Source organism: Gopherus flavomarginatus, chromosome 3, assembly GCF_025201925.1.
Source record: "Gopherus flavomarginatus isolate rGopFla2 chromosome 3, rGopFla2.mat.asm, whole genome shotgun sequence".
NCBI classification, from domain to species: Eukaryota; Metazoa; Chordata; order Testudines; family Testudinidae; genus Gopherus; species Gopherus flavomarginatus.
The window spans coordinates 101,047,921-101,060,051 of record NC_066619.1 but is presented as its reverse complement, the minus strand read 5'-3'; the positions used below and the strand labels follow the sequence as shown (position 1 = coordinate 101,060,051).

Here is a 12,131-nt window from a genome sequence, read left to right as displayed (position 1 = left end):
TATAGCCCTTGAGTCCACAGTGTAATGCACTCCCCAACTGAGGTCAGACGCATCCGACATCAGGGAGACCGCGGGCCACGGGCTCATGAACGGCACACCTTCCAACACCAGAATCAAGTTGGACCCAACTGCAGAGAGGTAAGTACCCGCGCAAAGGGATTGTGATGACCTTGTGTAAGTGATGTCTGGCCAGGAGCAGACCAACACTAGCCACATCTGGAGGGGACGCAGCCTGAGTCTCGCATGTCAGACAATGTACATGCATGCTGCCATATGCCCCACTAGTCTGAGGCAAACCCGGGCCATGGTGAGTGGATGGGCAGTGTTGCTGGCAATCAGATCTGACATTGCCCTGAACCTGGCCTCTGGCAGGAAAGCTCTGGCTAGCATAGACTCAAGTACTGCTTCAATAAACTCTAACCATTGGACTGGGATCAACACTGATTTTTGTTGTTTATCAACAGGCCCAGAGCTTGATAAGTGGCTTGCAACATCTCTATGCTGCACCAGACCTGGACCCTGGAGTGGCCCGTGATGAGCCAGTCGTCAAGGTTCAGGTAAATCTGGGTACCCCGACATCTGAGGCAGGCCACCACCACCAACCTGCATTTTGTAAACACCCTTGGCACCATTGCTAGGCCAAAAGGGAGCACTGTGAATTGGCAAAGGGCGGTCCTAACTATGAAACGTAAGAACTGCCCATGCCCATGAAATATCAATATATGAAAGGCTCTGCACTCCTGAGCGAGCAGATGCTCATGAGAAGGGTCCCTGAAGAGGGATGGGGGAGGAACAGAAATAAACTGGAGAGTATATCCCCCTGCTACTGTGCTTAGGACCCACTGGTGTGATGTTAGAGAAACCCAGGCAGAGAGAAAGGAGGACAAATGGTTGGAAAATAACAGGGGAGTAGGATCCAGGACACAGGCTGGAAGGTCACTCTCGAGAGCACTCTCAAAATGCCAGCTTGTTACCTGTTGATTATGGGTGAAGCTCGAGTAAACTAAGGGTGACAGCTGATGGCCTTGCCAGCATTTATAGCCCTTGCCCTTTTTGCAGAAGGTTGGCTCCCAAACCTGTGGGGCTGTTGCAGTTTAAACCGCTTCCTCGCTAGCCCCAATGTGTATAGGCCCAGGAAGCGTAAGGTAGCCCTAGAATCTTTCATTCCAAGTAATTTACTGTCTTTTTGCTCTGAAAACAGTGCCAGGCCATTGAACGGGAGGTCCTGGATGGATTGTTGACCCTTCATCGATATGGTTGATGACTGCAACCAGGACAGCTGCCTCATAGAAATTCCAGAAGTCATGGTCCAGGCCGCAGAGTCTGCCACATCTGAGGCCACTTGGAGGGCTGCTCTCTCTGAGGATAGCCAGGAATTCCTTCCTGGACTCCTCTGGCAGCAAATCCATAAACTTGGACATGGACTGCCGAATAGTAAAATCATAACAGCCAAGTAAGGCATGATGATTAGCCGCTCTCAGCTAGTGGCTAAACATAGAATAAATTTTTCTACCAAAGAGGTTGAGCCTCTTTGCTTCCTTGTTCTTAGGCATCGATCCCAGTTGGCCCAGGCTAACACGCTCATTGGCTGCCAACGTAAGTGAGCTTAGGGTAGAGTGGGAATAAAGATACTCATTCCCCTTTGCAAGGACAAAGTGTTTTCTTTCCGTCTATTTGGAGACGGAGGGGCAGGGAGGAGGGTGTCTGCCACAGGGCCTTAGTAATTTTCACCACTCCCTCGCACACCACCAATGCCGCCTTTGAGGGGGCTGCTGCATTTAGCACATTGAACGGGGAGTCTGAGGCCTCCGCCAGTTCCTCGACTCCCAGCCCCAGGTTTGAAGCATCCCTCTTCAAAAGCTCCTAATGAGCCCTTGCATCATCCTGGGGAACCGCGTGAGATGGCCCTGCTATCACCTCATCGAGCAAAGATGAGTAGGATGTAGGCACAGGTGGGTCTGCCAACTCCACCATTTCTGCTAAGGGAGCCTTGGCAAACGTTGGCTGGCCCTGGAAAGTCTGCTCTGACTCTGTATCTGAGTCGGGTGGGCAGGAGACTGTCGCTGACAGTCTATCAGATGTCCCTGAGACTGACCTATGCCCCTGCAATGGGTGAGGAAATCCCCAGGGGTTCCATAGTTGCCAGGGGGCCAGCCACTGGCCCTAGGGCCATGCTGCCACTGATAACCCCAAGAGTAATGCCAATGCCCCAGTAGGTGGCCCTGGCCCATGGAGAGGGTCTCCTTCTTGCTGTCTGAGCCTGAGCGCAGGGGGGCGGGGGGAAGAGAGAGAAAGAGAAAAACTTGTCTGGGGCACCAGGACGATACTAAGACCGCTTGGCTGTGGACCTCCATTGAGGACCTGTATGAGAGTGAAGGCTCTCGGTGCCACAACCCCGATGACCAGAGGCAACATTCAGTGGATTGGCGATGGAACCCAGCAAGTGACACCTCACACTTAGAGAGCAGTGCCATTCCATAGATCAGGAAGGGAGCGAGAAGACCGACATGTCGGAGACTGGTGACATGCCCATGGTGAACCGTACCGACGACATGAGCTGAGAGAGCAGCTTAGGCACTCTTGGCAGCAGGGCTCTGGGGACTAGTGCTGTGCCTCTGCAGGTCTGCACCAGACACTGGATCAAAGCCTAGAGCCAAGGGAACGCTGCCTAGAGTTCAGGGACTGACGCTGGGAACTCTGGCAGGTAAACTGACCCACATCCAGGGGCTGGTGGCGCTCTTTAGGTGAGCGCTGACAGGGCACCCCCTGCAGCGAGGAGCAGTGCCACACTGATAGACACCACTGGAACGATCTCACGGCAGGTTTACCCCTCAAATGGGGCACTTCAGCAGCCAGCGTGGATGGCACTGGAAGGAATAGTATATCCTTAGCAGCCTGAAAGGCCACCCGCATGGATGGGGTGGAGGGTTGGTCTTGAAGTGGGCGCGACAGATCAGCAGGAGTTGGAGCCTGGGGCGAGGAATACTTTCCCCATGCAGATCTTTGCTCTCTTCCGGCTCTCTCCTTCCTTTTACATGACATAGGAGAATGCCCCCACCTAGCCTTTCTTTGCTTTTTAGCCGGTACCAGGGATGGGGATCAGTGCTGGTCAGTGACAGTGACATGCTCCATACCGAGGCCACAGTGCTTGACGCAGTCTGACTCATCAGCTCCAAAGCTGGTGCAAGGGCCAACTCCACAAGGAGAGCTTGGAGATGAATGTCCTGCTCCTTTTTGTCTGCAGCCTGACGTGCTTTCAGATGCAACACGGGTTGCTCACGTGGGTTTCCCTTAAACACTTCAGGTCGCTTCTAAGGGGATCATTGACTGGCATGGGTTTTTTGCAACAGTCACAAGGTTTGAAGCCCGGGGACCAGGTCATGCCCAATACCTAGGCCGAGTCCTGCACGGGACTAACTATTTCTAACTTTACACTAAGGGAACTATTAACTATACAACTTTAAACAACTATATGAAACAAATTCACCACTAGACACAATAGAGACAGGACAGCTTGTGAAACAATGAGACATTTCAGCACCGTCCCTGGCAGTAAGAAGGTACTGAAGGAGGGGGGAGCTGGTGGCGCCTCTTACACCGGTGCATATGCCTGTCACTCCAGAGGGCGCCAGAGCCGGTCCCCTACAGATACCACTGTGGGAAAAACTTCCAACACCGTGGTTCTGGAAGCCAAGACATTGTTGAGTAGGGTAACCAGATGTCCCGATTTTATAGGGACAGTCCTGATAGTTGGAGCTTTGTCTTATCTAAGTGCTAATTACCCCCTATCCTTGTCCCGATTTTTCACCCTTGCTATCTGGTCACCCTATTGTTGAGGAGGGGATAGATGGAGGCCGTTGTGTTTACAGCGGTGGAGGATTACTTAATTGTGCCCTATACATGATCCAGGGGTCCCAATATGGCCATTTAGGGGGAAGGAAATATATGGTTGCATCCATAGGGGCCCCTGAGAAGGCTAGGTGCCCTGAACTTCGGCAGGGAAAGGCTGGTAAGTTGATGTCAATTGCCCTGATGCTGATGGGGCAAGAGAGTCTTGATAAACACCCTTGTCCTCCTCAACATCACAAAGGAAAGGAGGTGCTGTCCCTGTGGGAGAGCACAAAGAGTGTGTTGATTGAGAAGCGGGTGAAACTTGAAACACCTCCTGTCTGAGGAATGGAGAATCCAGAGTTTCAGATATAGTGAGATCTGACAGCTGTGTAAATTCCTGTGGGTGATCTCTCCTCAGTGACCACGTTGAGCATGGTGGCTAGGTGTGATATGCAAAAGAGTCAGCAGATGGTGCCAGACAGCTTTACAGAGCCATAGCTTTAGTAGAAGTTTGCAACCTTGCTGGAGTCTTTCTTGGAGCTGAGAGCTTCAGTGCCGTGCGCAGCATTGGGGTGGAGGGCTTTCCTGGAGCGGGCTGTTTTGCCAGTGCCGGTGCCGACAGTGTCCTCAGTGCCAGAAATGGACCCAGAGCCACTCAGTAGGTAAAGGGCTTGCTTCGGTCATTCACAACAGGAGGTGGTGCCAATAGCTGCTGTTTCGCCTGGGGACCGTCCTTAGACTTACTCTCAGGGGCTGAGGTAATCAGCCTAGGAGCAGCTTAGTGCCTCTTGTCAGATGCCGTTAGCAGCATAGCTTTAGCCGGGGATGGCATTCCTGCAGTTGGCACTGCAGGAGCTGAGCAAGGGACCGCTCTCTTCTTCATGTCAGCCTGGTCAGAGGATGATCTTCCCTTTCTCGGGCAAGGGAAACAAGGGTCGGCAGATGACTTTGCTGTGCGTGAGGGTCTCTCCGGTAAGGAGTAAAAACTGGGGTCCGAGGCTGGTCACAGGGACTTTTCCATGAGGAATAGTTTGAGTTTAAGGTCCCTGTCTTTCCTTGCTCTTGGCTTTAAGCCCAGACAGTGGGAACACTTCTGGGAAACATGCCCTCTCCCAGGCAATGGATACACTGTGTGTGGCTGTCCATTATAGAGAAGGTGGCCCTGCATGACACACACTGCTTAAACCTGGAGGAGCAAGGCATAAAGGTGAGGGAATGGCTTCCCTGAGGGAATTAGGGAAAACAAAAACAACAAACAAAAAAAATTTTTAAGGATGAAAGAAAATGAAGGAGCTAACTAATTATGAGAGGGAAAAACAGATAAGAGATTATCTGCATAGCAAAGAGGGCTCTCGGTAACTGTTCTATTCCAGACCACAGGTGGTAGAGAAGGAACTAGGGGCGGTCATACCGCACAGCACGATTTATACTATCCACGCACAGCACAGGGGAGGGGAGTTGTACATGTGCAGTCCGATGGGCACTGCTATTGAAGATCTCCAACTCCAGATGCAAAGGCACAGCTGTACCTACAGTGGAGCACCCATGGGGACATCACTCAAAGAAGAAAAAGGTTTTTTGGCTTAGCTTCCCCCAGCCTTTGCAGGTCATCTACCAGATAACCATTTAAGTGAGCTGCACTGTAATAAAATATATAAAATGACCAGATTATGAAGGAAATTAGGGTGAACAAAAATAAAATAAATTACTTTGTAGTAACTGATGTTTTCTATCCGAGTCATCTCTCCAATTCCCCATTCTTAGTACAGCAGGTTGACAGAAATTCCAAGAATGGCAAAGAAGGGAGGAAAACCCCAAAGAAAAAAAAGGAAAGTTTTATAAAAGTACAATTAGAAACCTAGAGGCTTCTCAATGTGCAATAATATCCTTGACAATAATGGTAGAAGAAAGCCTAACAACAAAGATTTTCAGAAAAACAACAAGGAGTCCGGTGGCACCTAAAAGACTAATAGATTTATTTGGCATAAGCTTTCGTGGGTAAAAAACTTCACTTCTTCAGATGCACTTTTACCCACAAAAGCTTATGTCCAAATAAATCTATTACTCTTTAAGGTGCCACCAGATTCCTTGTTGTTTTTGTGGATACAGACTAACACAGCTACCCCCTGATACTTGACAAAGATTTTCAGGCATCTTCCAATGGGAACAACATTACAAAAAACTCAAGACTCTTTGGTACAGACCAGCTTTTCCATCAAGTCCTATTTATGGACAGAGAAAATTAATTCCACTACTAAAATAAAATGGACATACTTGCACCCTTTATTTCCTGTTTCTTCTCATCGTTTTTTTCTCCTGACCAACCCCATATCCAACTGAACCAACCACCAGAATTTTCATCATCTTGTTTTACCCCAGGTCTGTAAATCTTTAATCCAGCTTTAGTTACCTGTGATTAAAAAAAAGTTCACAGTTAAAATTCTATACATGAGTTAGACAGCAAGTAAAAGATATAAATACAAGTCATGCTCCAATGCCCCAGAACAACAGGGATGACTTCATGACAAAAGTGATACTTATTTATTAGCTTATAGAGACGCCTCCCGACTTATGCAATGGTTCCATTCCGGAAAGCCTTGTGTAACTTGAATTTTGCGTAAGTCGGAAACATACACCCATACATTATGCAAAAATTTCCGCAATTCAAAAATCCTATTTCTGGTTTATGAAACTTTTTCTGTAGGTGCGAATTTGTGCAAGTCGGGTCTTGTGTAACCCAGGGAGCATCTGTATACTTGCTACAATTTTTTGAAACACACTGTAGGCCTGATATCAAATATCTCTCCGTTTTCATAAAGGCAACCCACTGAAGTGAGGGATAACTGGAAGGAAATTAATCTCTCTCAAGTCACCAAAAGCCTCTATTATAAGATTTCCACATAAGACAGACATTCTTCTCTCAAACAGCTACAAAAAATATTCCATGACAATTTAATATATTTATTATATAACATATAAAATGTTAATTTTAATGTAAGTTATTTAGGATATAAAGTCAAGTACTACAAAGCCAGAATAGGCCACATTTAGGCTCGCTCATACAACTTCCATTCTGGTTCGCTGGCCATCCAAACTGTGCACTAAATAAGGTAGCAATTGTTTGTGTTTTTAAAGACTGTTCTCATCATATTTCATATACAGTGAGGCAAAATTAAGGTTCCTATACACGGAAGCAAAATTAAGGCAACTGGAAAGCTAGCATCCCTTAATTTACAAGTGCTTGACTTTGCTACCTAAATAACATTTTTAAACATAGTTTGTATCTAGTTTGTAGCTTTTTTCCCCAAAGCGTGGACTGATTTAAATCCAGACAAATGAAATCAAGTGGAAAATCTTGAATTAAATAATTAAAATGAATCAGCTTTTCCATTTATAGTTCATTTTTTCCCTAAAGAAAGGTGTACTCTCATTGATTGATATAACTGCTTAAACACACTGATTTACAACCAAACAGACCCTTTATTTTAGATTTGGTACATCTTTTCGCTACCTAGGATGGTTCACTATAACTAAGGCTGCAAGCCTGTCATGGAGATTGCAGCTGACCCCGGTACCAGCTACTCAGGCAGATCCGGGACCAGCTGCATCAGCCGCTGCTGGAGCGGCCCCTGAGCCAGCCGCTCGGGCGGCCCCAGGGCCAGCCACACCGGCCACTGCTGGAATGGCTGCGGGCACCTGGCCCCGGAAACCACCCGAGCAGCAGTACCCTAGGATCAGTTAAGGTTTAGTCAGGAGTATTTATAGTAAAAGTCATGGACAGGTAACTGGCTGTGAATTATTTATTTATTGTCCTTGACTTATGACTTTTACTAAAAATAACCATTACTAAACCTTAGTTTTAATTATAAACATTTATAAGAAGCAATTATGTAGCTTAATATTGTCAGATTCTTAATTGTACATTTTCAGCATGTTAGAAAATGGAGAATTATAAATTGCTTATTTATTAATTAACTTTGCTCATGATTTGTGTCACGTTGTTTTAGGATGGTAACTGCAATTTAAACAAACAATTTTAAAAAAACTTTATTTTTACTAAAAAAATCTTAACTATTTTGGATAACAAACTTCTCTTATTGAAACATGTTTTACACTTACAACGGAATGATGTGTTAAAAAGAGGGATTAACCGCAGTCAGTGAATTAAACTGATTATTTCAGATCAGTCTGGGAAAAAATGTCAAATGCGCCTAGTCGCTCAAATCTCTTAAAAATGGACAACAGCATAATGAGAAGTAAAGATGTGGACTGAAGACCAAGTTGCTGCTTTACAAATGTTGACAACTGGTACTCAAGCCAGGAAAGCTACAGATGCTGCTTGCGCTCTAGAAGAATGCATCAGTACTCAAGATGGTGGGGTTGTGTTAGCTGGTAGCAAAAACAGATGCAGGAAAAGATCCAAGAGGAGAGAAAACTGGATTGCCCTTAACTGTGTCAGCAGCTGCCACAAAAAGCTGTGTAGAAGTCTGGAACAATTTAGTACGCACTAGGTAGAAAACTAATGCTCTTCTCACATCTACTACATGAAGTCTTTCTTCATGCTTAAAAAATGGCCAAACTGACAACTTGGTTAATGTGAAAACTAGAGACTACTTTTTTAAGGCACATTGGGTCCAGACAGAGATAAACCTTATTTGCATTAAAAAGAAAAAAAAACCACACACATAAACGCACTTTGTATAAAGGGGTTCTGATCCCACAGCTTTCAACTCACCAACCCTTCTGGCTGAGGTGATCACTACTAAAAATACCACCTTCACAGAAAAGTAAAGGAGGGAGCAAGTAACCAGGAGTCACATTAGAGTTGCCAGGACTAAACTAAGATTCCAAGGAAGGACATGATCCCACACTTGAGGTTATAATCTGGCCAGGCCCTTCAGGAATCGAGTAACCATGGGACTGGCGAAAAGGTACCTATTATTCACCTGTACACGGAAAGATGAGTTACCAGCCAAAGGCACCCTTAGATAACTAAAAATCAGATTCTGTTTTAGATCTAAACGATAGTCCAGCACAACATTTGGGTGCTTCCTGAGGAAATACACCTTTCCATGAAACCAAATAGAGAAGTGCTTCCACTTAGCCAGGTAAGTGATCTTTGTTGAGGGTTTCTGACTACTCAGAAGTACGTTCTGGACATCCTTATGAGCAAGACCTTTCAAAGGGTATCATACGTGAAGCATCCATGCTGTGAGAAGGAGAGCTTGGAAACTGGAGTGGAGTACACAGCTGCGGTCTTAGGAAATTATGTTTGGATCAAATGGGAGGGAAAGAGTTGGCTCTATTGACAGCGTCAGTAGGATTGAGTACCAATACTGACAGGGCCATATTGATGGCTTAAGAATGAGACGAGCACGATCCTTTTAAATTTTGGATACGACTCTGGGGAGCAAATGAATCAAAGTGAAGGCATATAGAAGGGAATTTTCCCAGGACAGAAAATAGCCATATGTTAGGAAGCCTGGGCCGAGGAACTCAGAAACAGAACTGACAGCATTTTCTGTTAGCCGTTGTCACAAGTAGGTCCACTTGGGGAATCCCCCGGAGTTGGAAAATGAAGCAGGCTTCATTTTCTGGGCATAATGACCACTCACATTCATCAATGAAAGATCTGCTCAGCTGATCTGCCAGTATGTTTTGTCTCCCTGGAAAGTAAGCAGCTTCAAAGTGAATCGAGTGGGTTATACAGGAGTCTCGGAGGTGAACTGCCTTCTGGCAGTGTAGATTTGACCATTTCCCTCCTTGCCTGTTTATGAAAAACATGGTTGCCAAGCTGTCTGTCTTAAATTAATAGATTTCCCCACCACCACTCCCTAATACATGGGGAAGAAAGGTTGAGCAGGGTAGACTTACTGCTCTTAACTCCCTGACATTTATGTGAGCCTCTAGGTCTTGAGACAACTGAAGACCTTCAGTCTTCAGGGACCCAAATGTAAGCCCTCAAGCTAGAAATGATACGTCCATCACTAAAGTGAGTGTTGGTAGCATGGGAAGGAACAGAACTCCCAAGCTCATTTTTAGAGGATCTATCCACCAATCCAGAGACAACAGGACTAGCTCTGGTACTCGAAACTCCCTGTCCAAGTAGTAATGATTCAGGGTATATACTGATGCTAGCTATATTTGCAACTTCCTGAGTCACAGTCTGGTGAGTTGCACTATGCAGGTATATACTGTCATGTGAAATAACAGCCTGTGGTACTTGCATGCTGTTGTAGATTCATAGACTTTAAGGTAAGAAGGGACCATTACGATCATCTAGTCTGACCTCCTGCACAATGCAGGTCACAGAATCTCACCCACCCACTCCTGTAACAAACCCCTAACCTATGTCTGAGTTACTGAAGTCCTCAAACTGTGGATTGAAGACCTCAAGCTGCAGAGAATCCTCCAGCAAGTGACCCATGCCCCATGCTGCAGAGGAAGGCGAAAAACCTCCAGGCCTCTGCCAATCTGCCCTGGAGGAAAATTCCTTCCTGATCCCAGATATGGCGATCAGTTAAACCCCGAGCATGCGGGCAAGACTCATCAGCCAGCAGTGACTAAGTTTCATTTGAAGTACTAGGTCTCAAATGGTTTTGAATCTGGCTTGTGGCAGAAAAGCCCGCGCATTTGTGAAGTTGAAGGCTGCTCTAAATGAATTCTGTTGTCTCAGCAGAACTCAGTATTGATTTTTCTCAATTCGCTATGAGCCCAAAAGCTCTGAATGTGGACAGAGGGGTGGATATCCTGGACAAGACCTGAGACTCTGATTTACCTATGACCAACCAATCATACAGGTACAGGAACACATACCTAATTTTCTAAAATGAACTCCACCACCATGCACTTTGTGAATACCCGAGGAGCAACTAAATGCCTGCTTGGAAGAAGCAGCTGAACTGGATGAGCTCACTGATACTGAAGAGGAGGGCGGTGGAGAGCACCTTCTATAACTCCTTCCCTTTTCCCTAGGCGGATCTTGGACACTGGCAGCCAAGTTATGGTGTTAAAAAGGTTGTTGCTGATTAAAATGCTCTCTCTTCGTTGCTGGAGCTTAGATTCCAAGAGATCTGAGTGTTGCCCTGGAATCTTTAAGGTTGTGAAGCCTGTCAACAGTTTTCTTGGAAAATACAGTAGGACCTTCAAGCAGAAGGTCCTATAGATCTGTTGGACTTTTACAGGCAGTCCGGATGACTGTAATCATGAACACCTTCTCATAACACCTTCCTATTTGGGCCACCAAATCTGCAATATCCAAAAACTACCCTGAAGGACTGTTCTGGTGACCAGTTCACCCTTCTCCGTCATTACTGAGAACTCTTGCTTACAATCCTCTGGTAATTTGTCCTTCAATTCTGCAATGTTCTCCCAGAATAACAGTCATACTGACTGAGGAGCTCCTGCTGGTCTGTGATCCTGATCCACAAGTCCCCCGAGGAATCTTTGACCAAACAAGTCTGATCTTTTTGAGTCCTTGCTACTAGGCGTGGAGGCTTATTGTCTTTCCCACTCATTGGCAGCTGCGACCACAAGAGAACCCAGAGAAGAGTGAATGTAAAAAACTGTTCATACCCTTAGAGGGAATGAAGTCTCTCTTCTCAGTTTTGTTTTGTTTTTGGGAGCCAGTGATGACAGTGTCTGCCAAAGAGTCTTGACCAGGTCCATGACTACAACCTCAGCCAGGGTAGTAGATACTACAATGTCCATCAACTTGCGGGAACTCTCATGTACCTCTTCTGCATGGATTCCAAGCACCAAGGCCACTCTTTTCAGAAGGTCTTGGTGGGCCCTGTGGTCTTCTGGAGAAAATCTCCCACTGAACCCATAGCTTCATCTGGTGATGAAGATAAGGATCCAACTGGCATCTGAGGTGGTGGTGGCAACTCTGTAATCTGTGGTGGGAGAAGCTATCCAAAAAGGACCTGGTTGGCTGGAACTGGCCATGATATCGGACACAGACGCACCCATCTCAAAGTCAGGTATCGGGGAATGATGTTCCCAGTGCCATCATGTTCCAGAGTGCTCCCCACAGCTACTGAGATGGCTGAGGGGATGCTCTGGTTGGAAGAGGAATGCTCCATGGAGCCCAGAGCAGCCCCTGGAGTCCCAGGACCCATCCTTGTACAGAGACTCACCTCTTAGGAAAAGACCAATGTCGGGCTGCTGCATTGACCATGGCTCCAACAACCATGGAGGGTAAGTGCTGTGTCCCAGGTGGGATACAGAGGACTGCACTTCTGAGGTCAAGGCCAAGGACCCAGAAGTTTACAATAATGAAGGTGCTGATGCAGACAGTA

General features: G+C 46.4%; 1 protein-coding gene across 1 annotated transcript in view; it reads right to left on the bottom strand.

Annotated features, from left to right (window-relative positions):
- VPS13A (vacuolar protein sorting 13 homolog A) overlaps positions 1 to 12,131 on the bottom strand; it is a 322,609-nt gene that overhangs the window by 245,029 nt on the left and 65,449 nt on the right. The window contains exon 15 of the mRNA XM_050945432.1: positions 6,106 to 6,241. Coding sequence (XP_050801389.1) covers positions 6,106 to 6,241 — 136 coding nt within the window. The remainder of the gene's footprint in view (positions 1 to 6,105; positions 6,242 to 12,131) is intronic.